At 45.4% G+C, this 18,279-nt stretch overlaps 2 protein-coding genes across 5 annotated transcripts; one reads left to right on the forward strand and one right to left on the reverse strand.

Moving 5' to 3' along the window:
• Positions 1-6: 6 nt before the first annotated feature.
• Positions 7-11,080, forward strand: kdm2ba (lysine (K)-specific demethylase 2Ba). Of its 2 annotated transcripts, none has more exons than XM_076154039.1 (10): positions 7-157; positions 4,600-4,824; positions 4,934-5,077; positions 5,954-6,040; positions 6,447-6,737; positions 6,843-7,660; positions 7,846-8,009; positions 8,286-8,447; positions 8,873-9,091; positions 9,922-11,080. In XM_076154039.1, the coding sequence occupies exons 1-10, from the start codon at positions 104-106 to the stop codon at positions 10,101-10,103; spliced, it is 2,346 nt and encodes a 781-aa protein (XP_076010154.1). In that variant the 5' UTR covers positions 7-103; the 3' UTR covers positions 10,104-11,080. The 2 variants fall into 2 exon arrangements, with proteins under 2 accessions (XP_076010154.1, XP_076010155.1); XM_076154040.1 differs by having other exon boundaries at positions 6,456-6,737.
• A 464-nt stretch (positions 11,081-11,544) lies between these two features.
• rnf34a (ring finger protein 34a) lies at positions 11,545-18,090 on the reverse strand. 3 transcript variants are annotated; one of them, XM_076154043.1, is made up of 8 exons: positions 17,934-18,090; positions 16,733-16,947; positions 15,528-15,914; positions 15,101-15,163; positions 14,207-14,408; positions 14,087-14,116; positions 13,874-13,915; positions 11,545-13,293 (listed from the first exon to the last, which is right to left on the reverse strand). In XM_076154043.1, the coding sequence occupies exons 2-8, from the start codon at positions 16,934-16,936 to the stop codon at positions 13,106-13,108; spliced, it is 1,116 nt and encodes a 371-aa protein (XP_076010158.1). In that variant the 5' UTR covers positions 16,937-16,947; positions 17,934-18,090; the 3' UTR covers positions 11,545-13,105. The 3 variants fall into 3 exon arrangements, with proteins under 3 accessions (XP_076010158.1, XP_076010157.1, XP_076010159.1); XM_076154042.1 differs by having other exon boundaries at positions 16,733-16,951; XM_076154044.1 differs by lacking the exon at positions 13,874-13,915 and having other exon boundaries at positions 16,733-16,951.
• Positions 18,091-18,279: the final 189 nt, after the last annotated feature.

Here is an 18,279-nt window from a genome sequence, read left to right on the forward strand (position 1 = left end):
AGGGAGGAGGAAGAGGAGGAGGAGTAGGCTGAAGCTGAAGCTGGATCCTTCAGCCATGTTAGTTTTGTGATCCGTGGACGAACGATGAGAGGGAGCGGACATCATGGCTTTATCACTTAGCGGAGAAGAGGACGAATATGATTCAGAATCTGAGCAGGTCAGTGCTCTCGTGTTTACGTCTGTCCCCTGCGTGTTTGTGTGTGTATGTATCCGTGTGTTTTGGTCAGTGTGTGTGTTTGTATGTGTGTGTGTGTTGGTGTGTGTTTTCAGAGCGGAATGCTGGTTTTGTCCAGTGGCCTCAGGATAACACAGCTTTTCTTCTGCTCGCAATCTGCTCAAAAGGGCCACTATTTACGCTTTTATCTCAGTTTGAACGTTTGCAGAGAAACCAGACGGTTTTGATTTCTCGGATTATTTAACTGCTCGTGAACTCATCAGATTCGTGTTTCTCCGTGTTGTTGTTATCCATGATTGTGTAATATCAGCCACTAGAAACACTGTGTTCTCTTAACATCTCAACACAGCCACAGCTGCTGATCACAGCATATTTTAATGATTTATTTTAATCATCTTTTATAAGGATTGGCCCAAATGTCAAACATGCATAGTAATAACCCTTAATGTAGTCTAAACACTGAGTACAAACGGGTTTATTATAGCTTGGATTTTAGTTTAAAATGTTCTTTGAGGATAGATTTTTATCCTTAAACACTTCTACTGTCTTTTATGCTGAAAATTAACTGGTGAATTTGACATTTTCAAGGTAAATTTTTGCAGGCTAAAATCATGGTGTGTTTGCAAAGGATTTCCTATTTACCGTTTAATTAAAATTCTTAGCATTCTGAAACCTATTGCAGTGTCTATATCTTCTTGTATTTTAGTGAAGAAATCTTTTGGCACAACGCCTCACATAGAGAGAAGCTTATGATTGCTGCAGGCCTGGTTCATCAGTTAACGTGTCATAAACAAAATCAGATTCTGAGCTGCAGCAAAGTGTACATGCTGAGTGCTGTAGAAACCGGTATTTGTGTGCATGAAATATTGTTACGCACAGAGATGTGTTACTCATTAATTGAATCATCAGTTAACAGCTCAGTTCACAAACGTGGGTTGTAAACATGTAGAAATCAGTTAGGAAATTCTGACATTGAATCAAGTTGAAACACTGAGGAGAAAAGCAGGTCTGGAATATTAGTCTTAAAAATGTTTGTTGTGTTTTCACTGTTATGGAGGCCTCATATGTTGTGCATAGGTTTGGAGTTGACCCAAAAACCTGAAGTTCACCAAGTTTGAGCTCCTCACTGATAAAACTTTATTTATATCTGTACTATAACTATAACTGTTCCTTCTTAAATTATTAGTTTGGATTCTCTTCCTTCCTATTTGTCAGACTAGGTAACTCTGTGTCTTTAAGAAGGACTTATGCAAAGTATTATTGAAGCTGAAGCTGAGGAGGAGGGGGGATGGGGAGAGGGAACAATGGACTGGCTCTAGTTGAGTGGGGTCAGTCCCAAACTGGGGTCCAGTGACCTCTGGCGTTTAGGCTCATCAGAAGTTGGTACATGCCAGATGGTCCAGTGGCATGTACACACGTTTAGTGCATTCTCTGAAACACAGAAAGTATAAACATGGAGGTGCAGAAGATCATAATACAGAAATGTATAGAATAGTTCCAATCATTGTCTGTTCTGCAAAAGCAAAACACACCAGGTTGTTGTATTCTGCAGTTTCTGTCTCCATTTCTCTCCCAGCCCCATAGGTTCAAAGGTCGCATGTACATCACAACTGGTAAACTTGTGTCACATCTAGAATTCCAACTTGCCTGAACGCAGCATAAGTCACGTTAGGATTTGTTTCATCATCTTCTGGTTTTCTGCAGCAGGAAGAGGGAAGCGGCGGGCCACAGCATTCTAGCGGTTACTCAGCAGTAGAAACCAGTTAGAGGGCGACTTTGCATGGTATAAAGAGGATATAAAGGTGATAACACTAACAGTGTTTGTGCACAGTACAGGCTAAATACATGATGGGAAGTTTTTTTCTCTTCTGCACCTTCTAGTAACAAACCAGTGTCATCCAGAAATCCTTCATTAAGCAAATATAAGAGTTTCCAAATATTGTTTGTATGCTGCACTTGTTCTCCAGTACAGCATTGTCTCAGATGGAAAGTGAAAGTTTGGTTCGCTGTGGAATGTACTGCTGCTTGAACTCTGGAGTAGCACATCAGCAGTGTGAATGAACACTTATGTGGTTTATTCTGTGCTTGCTCACACACTGTTTATACCCACAACTCTCACCAACAGTCACCGTTTATAATTGTGACCTATTTTGTTCCAGTAACAGACAAGCAAAGGATACATTCTTTGCTACATTTGACCCTTATGACAAAACCTCAATCTGAATATGTTGTTGTATTCGTATCTTTTAGTATTGAGTGGAGTTTGCTGCTCAGAATGTGCTCTTATACTTTTTATTCCAATTTCAGGAAAAATATTCAAGTATCAGTCAGGCTGTATTTTGTTCTGACGCATTGGTGATGTGACCCACACCTTCACACACTTTATGTACTTTATGTGCAGATGGTTACGACTTCCTCCCACTGATGCTGAGTCAGAGCACCGAGTTCAAACAGTTTTTTGTTCAAAGGCCTCTCAGTAAACTGATCCTAAATTCCTGACGCGTTACTCCACAGAATTACAGTAAAGACGGTCAGCTGATAGTGCCTCAGACTGCTCTGCCTTTGTTTTTAGTAGTCATTATTGTGAACGGGGAGCGTATGAAATGATGAGATGCAATACCAACACAAAATGAACTGTTGGCCCAGCTTTGTTCAGCCAAACCTGATGACGGGTGTGATAACAACACTTGTGTCAGACAAGTAGGTTGCGCAATATAGCTGTGCACACACACAAGAACATGGGAATGTGTGTTGTATTCAAAATTACATAGCTTGGAAAAACATTCCAGAACTGTTGTTTGTGCATATCTGCAGACACAGTGTATCTGTATTTGTAGCACTTGTTCTTACTCCCTCCTCAGTGTAGATGTGCCACTTTGTTGGGTAACCCTGGCAACAGTGTTATTTAAAAATGTTACATTAGAAGGCAAGAAATTATAAAGTAAACATACGGATGGTGTTGCTTCCAATGTTGCTTACAACAGTGTCAGGCCCTGGAGCTGCATGAATAATATAATAACAATCAAAACAATGTTGATGATGAGTGATTCATAAGGTTCATTTTGTTCTGAAACGTTCACATGTGACATTGTTGTAACCAGATTTTATGACATCATAGTTGTAACTCTTAGTTCAGATGACATCATAGCAGTTATTCTGTTCATGACAATCAAATACTGGATGGCATCATTGTTGGAGTTCGATGACATCACTTTTGTTGATTTATGTAGCTTTTTGCACTCGATGCTGATTTAAACAACATTGGAGTTGGACGCGTGTGCAGTAGACAGTACAGTTGTATTGTTTTCTAATTGAACAATACAAAGAAAAGTTTGCCAGCTGAGGGAGAGTAGAGAGCATAGTGTGGTCATCAAACTTTCAAAGTGATGTCATGTAAACTAACCACATGAGCAAGTTCATCTTTGGCTTTTCGGCTGTACATCAAAGAGTTTAGTGTTGCCCCGTCGCCCTGCGTTCCTGCTGCGTGTGTAAAGCCGACATTGATATCTGGGAGACGGTAGATGAAACCAGGACAACATGAATGTGAGCGGCTGCTTTCTTTGTCACACTCAGCTGATTCTGGTCTGCTTTCACTTTTCTCGGGTCAGTCACAAAAGTGTTTTGTTTCGGCTGCACCCTGTTTTTCCTGTAAGACATGTCCGCACCGCCACTGTTTAAGAAGAGAAAAGCCTTTAAAAAAGCTTTCACCCATCAGGGATATGGAATGAGCTGAGTGCTCACGCTCTGCTGGCTGGCTCTTTTATGCTCTTTGTTTCATATCCTGTTTTAATGTCTTTGAATTCCTTTAACTGTGCCTTGTGTTGTGAACATTTGCTGGTTCTGGTGTTTGTTTAAACCGCAAAGAAAAAGAGAAAATAACCACTCTGAAGACGGCAACACACAGTCTGGGAGCTGTTATGTTGCATCATGCATTTAAAAAACGAACTCGGATTAGATCGATTAATCGATTCCAGGTTAAACTGGAGTATTTATGTGTGTAATGGACAGTAAATGAGGAAAATGCACACGGCCTCACCTGAGTCCCCCCTAACCTCTTTGGTGAGCTCATTTCATCCGTTTTCCATTTCTATCTCCAACCAACCAGTTGCCACCAGCAAGACAAAAATGTGTTGCCAAGGTAACCCTTCTTTATGCAGCCAGACTCTCTGTAAAGACGTTCGTCTCCTTCTCAGCGTTCCGTCCTTGCATGGCAACAATGAAAAGCCGATGATTTGAGAGATTTCTGGTTTTATTCCCACGTTCTTCCTTTTCCGAATGCTATTTTGATTTTTTTTACAAACGCAGCACGTGTCAGAGATTAGGCAGGCATGGCATTATTTGCGATAAACAGAAAGCATGATGGCTGACAGAGTTGATTTCTGATTCTGACTTTATCTAACCTCTCTCATTGTTCGTCTTTGTAGCAACGGGCCGCTAACCGGCCAAAGCCCAAGATGGGGACGTCGGCGGCCGTTAAGCTTCCGTCCAACCGCAGCTCGTCGGGAGCGAGACGCAGGAGGACGCGGTGCAGGAAGTGCGAGGCGTGTCTCCGGACGGAGTGCGGCGAGTGTCACTTCTGCAAGGACATGAAGAAGTTTGGAGGGCCGGGGCGCATGAAGCAGTCCTGCATCATGAGACAGTGCATAGCGGTGAGTCGGCAACACGTGATTACAAGTGCAAGGGGTTGCTTGATAAGTCCCAAGCCCGGGTAGAGAAGGTGCAGCGTAACATCAACATGTGTGTGTTTGATCTGTGCAGCCGGTTTTGCCCCACACAGCGGTGTGTGTGGTTTGCAAAGAGGCAGGGAAAGAGGACACCCTGGAGGACGAGGAGGACAAGTTCAACTTCATGCTCATGGAGTGTTCCATCTGCAACGAGATCGTCCATCCCAACTGCCTCAAGGTACAGAAGTGAAAAGACCTCTTCCTCTTGCATTCTTTCACTCTGTGACTCACGCTGTCATACGGTAACATGCCAGGAATCCTGAATGACTCATGTGCTTGGATTGATGACAGTGGAAGGTAATGACATGTTGACTCATCGCTGCACTTTCATGCACAATCCGTCCTGACCCAAGATGTGAGACCAACATGTTTGAGGGTTTGACTCCCACGGCAACCACGTGTTCAAGAGCAGGTGGCCAAATACGCTGTGTGCTAAAACGGAATTCGGCTCGAGATCAAATTCAACTGTTGACAATCTATGATGGAGTGAGATTGATTATGAGACACCACAGACTTTAGTCACTGAGGATCAACGTAAACAAAGCAACAGTGCTAAATGTAGATGTGTCTGCCTCTGCAGCCTTAAATGAAGTTAGTCTTAGTTTACAGTGCAGTATGTTAAATAGGTCTCATAGCAACGCAATAAGAAAGGGAGAGAAAACAGTGAAGTAGCACACACACACACACACACACACACACACACCCTTTTCAGAACACAACAGGTCAAACCAGTTCTTCCTTGATATGCATGACTATTTTTTGCAGCAGCTTACAAACATTACATCAGAGTTTTACAGGAAATATGTTGACATTTAATAGAGTCGACTTTTAAGTGGAACTTGGGAGGGCATTTTTATTTTCCTTCCTTTTTCCTGCTGAATGCAAGAAGCAAAGTCTGTGCAAAGCCAAAGTCTGGTTGAGGTTAGACCGTGAATCACTCTGACAGACGCACCTCACCAGACACTCTTACTTCCCTTTGCTTGTGTGCGGGGGCGCCGCTGAGCCAGCCCCTCGCCGTAAAATCCTGCTCACTTTGCTTTTTGTTACCCGACAGGTGAATGACGCCTCGGGGGTCGTGAACGACGAGCTGCCCAACTGCTGGGAGTGTCCTAAATGCAACCACGCCGGAAAAAGCGGGAAAGTGAGTATATGCGTAGAGGTGTGAACGTGTTGGTTTCGATCTGACAGCTCAGCGAGTGTGTGTGTGGGTGTGGGTGTGGGGGGTAGGTTGCAGTGTTTGTGTGTGTGTGTGTGAGCATTTGCAGGCTTCAGTGGAGATACAGGAGTTCATTTGGATATTACTCATATCATTACTTTATTTTTTTGCATCTCTTCTGTCAATATTTTGTCTGCTCACCACATCCTGTGTGTACTCTAGTTTTTTTAAACACAACCTTTATGCTGTCAGTCACAGAAGCAGGAAACCGCTTACTTACTACATATCAGTTTTGCGGGTGCAGCATAGGCGGTTGATTTAGCGAAGTTTGTTTATCCCGCCACCATAGTCTAAAGGTATAAAGTTGTCTCCCTGCGTTTTTGTCCCTCTGGCGCTGAAGCAAAAGCGGGGTCCCGGGTTCAAGTACGCCTCCAACCTCCCCGGCTCCCTGCTGAGGGAGCAGAAGCCTCTGAAGGAGGAGGGCGACTCTTCCTCGGCAGCCAAGAGGAGGCCCGACAGGGAGGAGACGCCCAGGTACAGACCCGAGGACGCTCTGCTCCGACAGCAGCCGCCGCTGCTGTCGCCCAGCAACCTGCCCCGGCCCAGGCCTGAGGACAAACTGAGGAAGAAGAGGAAACTCTTTGATGATGATGAGGAGGAGGATGCTTTCATGAGGAAGAAGGTACATGGCGTCTTGTTATTCAGTCAGGTGTTGACATTCTTTAGGTCTGTTATGATGTTATATTTTGTGTCGTAGCTGAAGCATTGCTGTGCTCTTGTCCCACAGGAAAAGGCGGACGACCCTTACTTTGCGAAACTCCTGCACCAAATTAAGACGGAAGAGGAGGATGAGGAGGCAGACGAGGACGAAGATGAAGAGGATAGGGAAGCTCACTACTGGAGAGGCGTAGAGCGGAAAGGGCGCGTGGGAGAGGCCGAGGACAGAGTGAACGAGAGGGACTGCAAAAACGAACTGTTGAATCCTGCCATCAGAGCCGCCGTTGCAGACAGCGACCAGTCACTCTGCAGCTCCCCGCAGGCCGGCCCGAGCAGCGAGGGCGGCAGCGAAACCCAGGAAAAGGGCCCGCGACCAAAAGCTCGCCGCAAACGCCGCTTACCCAACCGGGAGCTGAGCAGAGAGCTGAGCAAAGCACTGAACCAGGAAATCCAGAAGACGGAGGATTGCTTGGCCAACGAGAACCGTCAACCGCTCAAGGTGGAGCCGGAGACAGAAAACGAGGAACCCAAGAGGCCGTTCCGCAACGGCAACGAACTGGGCGATCAGAGGCCCCACCTCAGGACCAAAGAGATGAACGGAAACTCGTGGGAGCTGCGGCACTTCTACCCGAGTCCGATCACTCCGCTGGGCTTCAACAGGAGCACCCCGACCAACCGACCCGTCCCCCCCCGCTCGCCGCCCAAGTGCGTCCAGATGGAGCGCCACGTCATCCGGCCGCCTCCCATCAGCCCGCCACCCGACAGGCTCCCTCTACGAGACGGGAAGACCCACGTCATCCAGCGCGAGGTCTGGATGAAGGTGTTCGGCTATCTCGCACACAAGGAGCTGTGTGTGTGCATGCGAGTGTGCAAGACGTGGAACCGATGGTAAATATGCGACACACACAAAGCAGTGACACACACTTACATTCGCCACATGTGAGGGAATAATAAGAACCCACAGAGCGTCTCTCTTCCTGCGTTTGGCTCAGATTGCTTTTGAGCTTGAACTCAACTGAACCCGGGTTTTGCACAAAAAGTCTGAAAACATGATTGGACTTTTTGACGTTCAGGTGCTGCGATAAGAGACTCTGGACGAAGATCGACCTGAACCGCTGCACCTCCATCACGCCGCTCATGCTCAGCGGCATCATCCGCCGGCAGCCGGTCGCCCTGGACCTCAGCTGGACCAACATATCCAAGAAACAACTCAGCTGGCTCATTAACAGATTACCAGGTGTGTGTGTGTGTGTGTGTGTGTGTGTGTGTGTGTGTGTGTGTGTGTGTGTGTGTGTGTGTGTGTGTGTGTGTGTGTGTGTGTGTGTGTGTGTGTGTGTGTGTGTGTGTGTGTGTGTGTGTGTGTGTGTGTGTGTGTGTGTGTGTGTGTGTGTGTGTGTGTGTGTGTCTCTCATCTGCAGACAGTGAGGAGAAATGTCTAGTGTTTGCCTTGTGAGTAAGTCCTGTATTTGTTTTGTGCGTCAGTGTTGTGACAGCTCTCTCTCCTGTGTTTCAGGTCTGCGAGTGTTGAAGTTGTCGGGCTGCTCCTGGGTGGCCGTGTCCGCCCTCTGCACCTCCAGCTGCCCGCTGCTCCGCACTCTGGACGTCCAGTGGGTGGAGGGCCTGAAAGACGCCCAGATGAGAGACCTCCTCTCACCTCCTACAGATAACAGACCAGGTAACTCGGCACGCTTAGGGTGGCAACCATCTCTGATCGGGCCCCGCCAACATTGAAGTGACACAACACATGTTTACTTACATATATATACGTTCACCTCAGAAAGTGTTTACCTATGGCTTTTGGAGGATATCGTCACCCTCATACAAGCTTCACTTAAAGCCTATATTTGGAAACCAATATTTGGAATTTAAACATTGATTGGATTCAAGTCAAATTTTTTAAAAGGGTGTGGTAGAAAGTTCACCCCCACCAGTAGAGAGGCCTGAGGGTGGCGTCCCCAGAAGCAGCACCTCTTATGAGTTTCATTGCTGCGGGGCTCGATCCATGTTGATTGAGCCCACCACCAAGGCTGCACAGATTGTCTCGATTAATTTCTGATGGGATTGTTTTTTTTTACACGCTCTTCGTCTGACCCACCTCAGGTCAGCTGGACACCCGCTGCAAGCTGCGTAACTTGGAGGACCTGCGGCTGGCGGGGCTGGACATCACCGACACGTCTCTGCGTTTGATCAGTCGGCAGATGCCTTTGCTATCCAGGCTGGACCTGAGCTACTGCAACCACATCAACGACCAGTCAGTCAACCTGCTGACCGCCGCAGGGACCACAACCAGAGACTCCCTCACAGAGATTAACCTGTCCGGTGAGAGCCTGCTGCTGTGACCTGACCTTTGCCCCTCCCGGGGAGTTCCCACTCGTGCCCGTGTAGGGAACCAGTTAGTTTAAGATCCCGAGCGATACTGCGCCGGTATCTGTGTTCCTAAAGTGGAAACAAAACCACGTCACGAAACATTGGCACTGTAATCTTGTTTTTTTTTTTACAAACAATACAACAGATAACGATCAAAGATTACAGCCTCAGTAATTGTAAGATAATTTAACTCTGAACATAAAAACCTACTGGGCATACAAATACAAAAATACTGTTGCATTTTTCCAGGACGGAAAATGTCTGGAAAAAAAAAATCCTAGAAATTAAGGATAAGTCCGGAAAAATGTGAAATAATATTTGCAATCTTGACGAGTCGAGCTGGAGCCTGAGATGGGAAAACAATGAAGGTATATTTAGTTTGTGGAAAGCAGCCAGCTCCCCTCTTGCTTTCTTTCTCCACACAGTTTCTGTTTTTCTCCACTGTCCTCGCTACAAATAATCCCCCCCCCCCAAAAACCAACATCATTCTGGCCTTAAAAGAATCCAGCACTTCATATATCACCAGGTAACCCATTTGTAATAATCTGCTTGTAAGTTAATTTTTGATCAAATCTGGGGTTTTGGGCTTGCTTGCTTGCTTGCTTGCTTGCCCGGAAACCAAAGAAATCTCCTTTTGATGGGCTGAAAAGTTGCACATCAAGGTTAAAAGGGAAAAAAAAAGCAAAGGAAATGAAACGATTTCCAGTGAGTATCTGACACAAAATGACCTTTAAATGTCAAACCCCTGATTGATTCACACTTCTTTCCGTCTCTGTGTCTAGTCTGTAACCGGGTCACAGATCACTCCCTGAACTTTTTCAAGCGCTGTGGAAGCATCTGTCAGATTGACCTTCGCTACTGCAAACAGGTGACCAAGATGGCCTGTGAAAGGTTCATTGCAGAGATGTCGGTGAGTGTCCAGTTTGGACTGAGAGAGGACAAACTGCTGCAGAAGATCTGCTAGTTTCCCAAACAGACAAAGCGGACTGAGAGACCCACCTTTGCACTAGAAGAACCGGGTCTTTAATCAGCATCAACACAACAACACCACCACACAAACTGAAACCAGAGCGACGACCACGTTGAGCTCCGAGGACTCTGATCAAAGAGGTCCAGATGCATTCACTGGACACAGACAGGTGGAAATATCATGCATGTATTTGTGTTAAAATTGAGCTTGTAACTGACTGTTGGGTTATTTTTATTCATTAAATATTTGAAAAACATATTTTTATACAAGCATCCTTTTGAGTTTACAGCGTCTTTTACAGCTGCTCAGAGAGAGAGAGAGAGAAATTATACAAAATGTGATTTAACAGAATATTTTGCCCTCAGTTTTATCTCAGTGCCAATTTATGTATTTGACATTAAAATAACTTCATTTACAGGCAAAAAATACTATGTACGCTTATGAATACATGGGTAAATTGAATATCTCAAATGTATTTCAATAATGACTAATCAACTGCTTGGTTACAACTTCATTACCGTATACTTTTATGAAAATCTGGGTGGTGTGTTTGATGTTTCTGCTCCAACATTTCAGCTCCAATGTTAATTTATTGTTTTTTATTCTGTATTTATTCAGTATCTCATACTTGACATAGAAAGGGGTCAATTAATGCAAATGGTTAATCTGGTCTGTGTCTTTGCAGCTTTTCACCAGATATAATTTCACAACTGACCTGACACTGACATTCAATATTCACCATCCAGTTCTTTACACAGGTTTAATCAGCACTAAGACATTTGCAATTAACCTATTTTGTGTATGGTAATAAGTTAACTCCATAGCTGTTTGTTTGTGTGTATTTTGACTCTTTTCTTTCAATGTGTTGTGCTGTAAATCGGATATCACCTCAGGTGAAGGTGTTTAAATTTGTAAATCCAAAAACTAAGTGCTAAATATGTCATTAAATGTATTTCATTTGTACCACCTGAGTAGTTTGTCAATTTTCACTTTGTATTCTGACACATTATACCACACTTCATCTCATTGAACCCAAATACAACAGGGTTTTATTAAAGGGGACATAGGCTTTTTATTTGATTTGTAGGTCAGTCCTCTGTTTTTCCGGGTTGGAACTGCCAGACGTGCAAACATGCATTTATAACACGTGACCAAATAGCTCTATCACTGTCGCAGCTGGCCAATCAGAGCAGGGCCGTGTTTAGGGGGAGGGGGGGCCTTAAAGATGGTGTCTCTGATGTACCATTTAAAAACAGAAGTATCAAACCTTCATCAGTTATGTTCCTGTTTGTCAAACCTGCTTGTTAAACTCACATGTCGTTTAGGCTCCGAGCTCATTAAAGCACCATTTTTAGAAAGCTAGACTTTGATGATGCTTCTTTCAGGGCTCCTCTTCATCCAAACCAGTAAAGAGACACAGCTAATGATGCACCAGTGTAGAAAAACAAGACTTTAATTCAAATCTTTAATTACCAAAATAAAAACATTCCCAATATAAAGACCAAAACTTGCACACAATCACACCCTGGCTAAGAACTGTGCAACCTAATCCGCTTACTGCTGTTGATTGCATGGGACTGTAATAGCAGCAATGTTGACTCTCTTTAGTACAGCACAGAGCTGAACGTCTCTACACAAGCAAGAGGAAGAGGATCGACGGGGCTTGATTTCATGCTCTGGTTCTCCCTGGAGGGGCCAACACTTCAAGCAAATCTAAGCAAATAAAAACAGATTTCAAACCACTTTACATAATAAACAAACCCAAAAAAACCATCTGATATTCCACAATTTAAATCAAATGGAAAAAAATATAGATTTATACATCTTGTATGAGTCATTATATGCAACTGTACAGCAAGTCATCTCTATATACTTTCTATACCACAGTATCAGTAAACTGGTAGTTACATTTTTTAATAAGTAAGTTCTTTACATTACAGCTACATGAATTAAAATCAACCCAACGCATTAAGACACTTGATTCCACTCCCAACGACACACGACAACAGAAAGAACACATTCAGATGATCACATCCACCGTTGGACTGCGAAACGGGAAGTTGTTTGAGTGAATTAGCACCGGTTCTCCTCTCTCATGGCTGCTGCTGCTGCTGCCATGACAAACATGGAACAAACCCAACCATCATACATCCATCACCTCAATATGAAACTGGAGGAAACTAAATGCTATGAGGGCCCCGGTGAGGACATGATACCCCTCAGGACATCAACGTCTGCAGTGAGTGTGAGACACACACACACACATACACAAACTAACACACAGCAGAGGGGAAAAGCGGATGAGAAGCGTAATCGGGGCGTAAATGCATCATCACATGGCACCTCCGCATTCAGTGCTCCTCCTTCCTCAGTGTTACTAACAAACGTACAGGCCTCGCTATTGATCAGTCAGCAGGTAAACATTATGAGTATTATTAGATCACAGAGATGTTAGGAGGAGCTCTGCGTGCATCATGGGCAGCTTGTTTGAATTGTCTTTCCGTTTCCCGCCACCAAAAGAAGAAGATGAGCTGCTCCCCACCTCGTTTATGTCGCAAAGCAAGAAACGCAACTTAAGGGTCATGGTGGGGGAATAAAAAACACACACACACACACACACACACACACACACACACACACACACACACACACACACACACACACACACACACACACACACACACACACACACACACACACACACACACACACACACACACACACACACACACACACACACACACTTTAATGCTTGGAGGAATGAGCCTTGACTGTAGATATGTTGAGTTGAGGAATGATTCCACACCCGGGGGGAAACTGTGGAGTCCAATTCTTTGAAAAACGGTTCCATTATTTCTATGTGCAAATAATTGAATTTTGGGAGAATAAAAACACAGAAAGATCCAGAAATGAGTCCTCTGTGAGCTGAAAGGTGATGGATGGTGATGAGCAGCGTGGCTGATCTGAGCAGCTGCAGGTTGTGGGGGCGTGGCGCATTAGGACTTGAAGACGTGCACGGCCCTGACCACGTACTGCCTGCAGATGGGACACTCGTTCATCCTCTTGCCGCACTTGGTGCAGGTGACCATGTGGCCGCACTCCAGCAGGACGCAGTCGATGGTGGCGTCCATGCAGATCCTGCACAGGTTGTCGTCGTTGATCGTCAGCGGTCCCTTTTCCCCGACTGCGAGAGGGAGCAAGGTAACACACACGCGAGAGAGAGGGATCAGTGTGGGAAGCTCACAAGAACGCAACATGCATGCAGCACGATGTGGTGATGTGACGCATGAGGAGGAAGCACCATGCACCATTCATCCTCACTGTAGTCATGCAGATTTAGGAAAAACATTAATGTCTGATAACGGTTTTTGAAACAGATGTCTCAATGACATCTAGTGGCAGCATGAGGGTGAGGGACTGAATAATAACAGGCAACAGACTTCACTTCCTAATGAGCTGCAAACACTGAAATGTGGAGATGAAACACGCCTGAGAAAGAAAGCTTGTCTGAAGGAAACACGGAGGGAGGAATAGACGACTGAAGGAAACAAAGGTGAAACAAAGCTGAAACGTGGAATGTTGCGTTTCCTGTCGCACTGATCCGAGCTCTAACACTTGTTGGGCTGTGTGGATTGTAAAGTCTCTACGTCACGGTGAACACAGAGGAGGAGAGGGTGTGATGATGTTTGGACAATGGAGGCAGACGGTCACAGATGGTTTGTGCCACCACGGTTAATGGTGGGAGAGCAATTCCTCAGCCTTACCTCCGATTGCACCGTTGCGAAGAGGAGGGGGGAAGGCCACCACTTCAATATGGCGGGAGTAAAGCGAGAGAAACTTAATCAACTCGAGAGTCACCTGACTGAGGCCTGTATGTGTCGAGAGAGCGGCTGCACATCGCACAGCATGAAACGAAACCTAGGCTTTGTGTTTCTATGGTTAAAAAACAGGAAGTGACAAGCAGTCAAGTGGCTTACCTGTAGTTAAAGCATGGCTCACATTGTCCACTGAAAGAAAGAAAGAAAGAAATTAACCATTACAAGTACACACACACACACACTCTCTCTCTCTCTCTGAGCGTCAAACACAATACCCACGTGACTTCCTGTTTTCCTCCGTCTCTCTGTAGAGCCGGCTGACGCGCTCCACCAGCTCCCACTTCTCGCAGCACCCTGAATAATTGACAAAGTTCCTGGCCAGAATTTCCTTCAGCTGCCGGACAGACAGGCCCTCCACGTCCCTTAAACTGGAGATGTCCTCCAGAGACGCCCTGGCCCTGCGTCGCGCCTGAGGACTCGCCTGAATCAGCCGCAAAACAACACACGGGATTGGACGTCGTCAGGATTAGCTATGGATTAAGTGGTGGAGATGATTCCTCTGATGAATCTTTGCAAGTTTAATCCTTATGTTGAATAATTTAAAATGCAATCTCAGGAGAAAAATAAATAAATTGGGGCCCTGGATTCTGCGAAGAGTAATGAAATATTTACACCGACCCTGGGTGGACTCACACACTGACCACGCTGCCCCAGAATCGCCCGTCTGTTGTGGCGACGGTGGCACAGGTTTATCAAGAACTCATTAAAGATCTATCCTGTCCCGTTTAATGAAATCTCTTTCAAAGTTGCCAGCTACAATTTCCATTTTGCAAGACACAGCAGATTTCTGCAGCCAGAGAAAGGAGTTTCAGGAAGGCTGCTCCACAACACGTGCTGTGCCGTTACCAGGCCAACAAATCCTTTTTCCCTCGTTTCTTTTTGTTCGATACACATTTAGCAACCTAAGCATTACCATCTCCACACTACTACTTCTGCTGCTGCCTCACAAAAACTGCAGCAACACAAACCTATGTGTAATATATAATGCTGCGACATCAGGTTTGTCCCTCAATGCAATCATACTGTCCAGGATCAGAGCTGAAATACGTTTTGCAATTACAATTGGTTTTACATTGAAATCAGCAGGAAGCATTAGAGTGGTGCACAGATCACCTCAGGTGTGTGTTCACTGGCGTCCAGGTTGAGGAGCGACACTGAGGTGGTTTCGCCAATTTCCTGCAACACAACAAAAGTGAAAACATCCATCACTGTGCACTTCCTGCTAAGACCAGCCTGTCTGCCTTGGCCCAGACAGGCAGGGATTAAGATTAGCCACATCTCAGCAGCTCCATTCATACCTTTGGAACAACAATACTCGTCACCTTCCATTCATAGAAAAGATTACAGCTCCATAAGCAGGGCAGGTACAAGTATTTATAGCCATCAGGCTGCTTGGAGCTGAGATTCCCTTTCAGAGCCACTTATGATGCGACAGCAATGACAGGTAGGAAAACAGGCCAACATCTTGACAGGTATTAAGAAAAGCTTCTGTTTGATGCACGCTATTAAATTTGTATATAGCGAGGTTTAAATTCCTGACCTGGTTGTTATCAGAGCTGTCACTCCTGCTGAGTGGTTCCTCCTGTGAAGCGGCAAAAGTAGACAGCTCTGAGGCAGAGTGTGTGGTGGAAGGAGTCGTGGTGTACAGGGTGCGGGAGTTGATGCTGCCCCTTTCGGGGTCCCGTTCTTCCTCGATGCCTTGGTGACAGAGCACCAGGTCCACCAGATCCTCCTTCTCCCTGCAGGTGTCAGTGGGTACGTTGCGCAGCAGCAGGTACTGCCGCAGGTCTCTGACCCGTAGACGCATGAGGCGCGGCCGTTGGAAGGCTGTGGCCTTCAGTAAATGACATGTGGAACAAATGCGCAGATTCCCCTGAAGCACGGAGCAGAGAGAGCAGAAGCTCTTCTTACAGTCACAGCAAATATACTGAGGGAGAAAAAGAGAGAAATGACAGTTAAGAGTCATTCAAGTGGGAAGCATATGACCACCAGCACACTGTTACTGCATGTCAGCCACATCTGCTCTACCTCACTCACACACACACACACACACACACACACACACACACACACACACACACACACACACACACACACACACACACACACACACACACACACACACACACACACACACACACACACACACACACACACACACACACACACACACACACACACACAGGAGGAAGCCCGTTTCTGCATCAAACAGTAAGAGATGCATGTTGTGGGAGCAGACTTTGCACTGTGGCACGATGAGCAGATGAAGCTCAGGGTTCTGTCTGCCACATAACAACACCAGCACTCGCCATGAGCAGTATGTTGTCCATCTGTCTGCAATCAACTAGAATGACAACAGCTTCCCTCAAAATGGATTGCCTCTAGGTGTAGATTAAAGCAAGCCATTTTTAGCGCTTCAATTTCACTCAGCCTAAATAGATTCAACTGTGAGAATCAGCAGTCAGAGTCGCTCTTCTGTAGAGCCTCTGGGCCTCCAAACTTTAAAAGCTTCGTGGAAGAACTCAGCTTTGTCTTTCAAAAGACAACACCTGACGTCATTTTGAGACATTTTCCCCGATAACAGAATCATGTTAGATAGATAAGGAGATGAAAACAAGTGTCAGGCAACCACATTGATCAGATTCAATCATCCCAAACCTTGTGAACACAAACATGTATGATCTTATTCACATGACAACATAGCAAAGCTTCCTCCTTTTCCCCCCAGCCAAGAGAGGCACCTACCTTCCTCCTGAAGACTGAGAAGGCCTGGCCACAAGCTTTGCATACAAGACCGGGACTCCCTGAGCTGGTGGGCGGGTATGTGGAGTATCCTGCGCTGGGGGCAAATCTGAAGGGTCCAGCCCCAGCCCCAAACCCTGGCTGCTGGCCTCTGACAGCCCCGGTACCCATGACTTCATTCAGCAAACCACAGCATGAAGCCCACATGGATGAGGCCCCTGCCTGACATTTAGGAAGTATTGACATTTCAGATTTTCCTTGATGAACCTAAACATTAATGTGACAGAGACAAATCACCACAGCAACTCAACTAAACAAACACATAGATTCATGATTTGGTTTCATAGTGTGTGTGTGTATGTGCGTGTGTGCTTCCTACAACGTTCTCTAACGGGATCCCATTTGGGAAGATTCATTCTGGCCTTTAACCAATCTTCTGGGAACATTCCAGAGTAGTTAGTTGGTTCCAAGAACATTCCCCTGTGGCTGTGTAATTGCCCTTGTAATGTTCTCGGAAGTTTCCCCATTTGGTTACATTATGAAACATTTACAGAGCCTCTGGGGAATAGTTTACTGAATGATTGTGAATGAATGGGACCTTTTTGGACGTACCTTATCAAATATATCAAATAGTCCCTGGAAAACCTTTAAGGCACCATCTCTTGAATTCCCAAGGGAATGTTTCTGTAACCTTTAGTAAACCTTCCATGAGCCAAATCTGCTGGGAATTCATTCAACTTAAATAAACGCGACGCAGCATAAATACAGATGGGAATCGTTTCATCAAGAGTGAAACATACATAAAAGCAAACTATGGGTGTAATAACATAACTCAAAGCGTTAATACAGTAATACTCCGCCAAACAAATGATGATGGTGTTGGCTCAGTAATTTCAATATTTTCTTTTAATAGTTGGCATTTACGAATCATACAGCGAGAAACAACACAAACACAGCGGTTCAGCCTACTGCCTCCATTACACATCTCCGCCCGCTCGTTTTTTTTGACTGACAGCTGTCAAGAGTTTCTCCATTTCCACACCGTTTTCTCAGTTAGCTTACACAGGCTAGCGATGCTAACGCCAGCCCCCAGTTACAGCTGATGGGCTAAAGCTACACTAGCTAACGAAAGCTGACTGGCGTTACCTGAGGGCTACGGCGGAGCAATAAAACGAGAACAAAGATTACGGAGAGACAGATGTACCTTCATTGCAGCTGCGGCGTGTTGACTGTGAAAGACGAGATAGACGGCGCGACCATTGCAACGGCGAGCGTCACTTGTTTGGCAGAGCTGGTTGTCTGCGTAACCGGATAGGAAAGAGAGAAACTGACCGAGCTCTGGGAGTACCGAGAAGCTGCGTTCACAGACTGTTGGAATAGCTTAGACCAGAAATGCTGCGTTCAAAGACTCCCGGAATCACTACAACCCCCTACCAACGAAGACCAATTGACGTAAAGACGCTACTTAATGTAAGAACAAGTTGACAATACCAAAGATTAAAAACAAGAAATGAAATTATTTAATGGAAGTTGAAAAGTGACTCAAATAG

The sequence above is a fragment of the Genypterus blacodes genome, unplaced genomic scaffold (genome assembly GCF_046128005.1).
Source record: "Genypterus blacodes isolate CSIRO-AG114 ecotype Tasmania unplaced genomic scaffold, CSIRO-AGI_Gbla_v1 ptg000061l_1, whole genome shotgun sequence".
Lineage (NCBI taxonomy): Eukaryota > Metazoa > Chordata > Actinopteri > Ophidiiformes > Ophidiidae > Genypterus > Genypterus blacodes.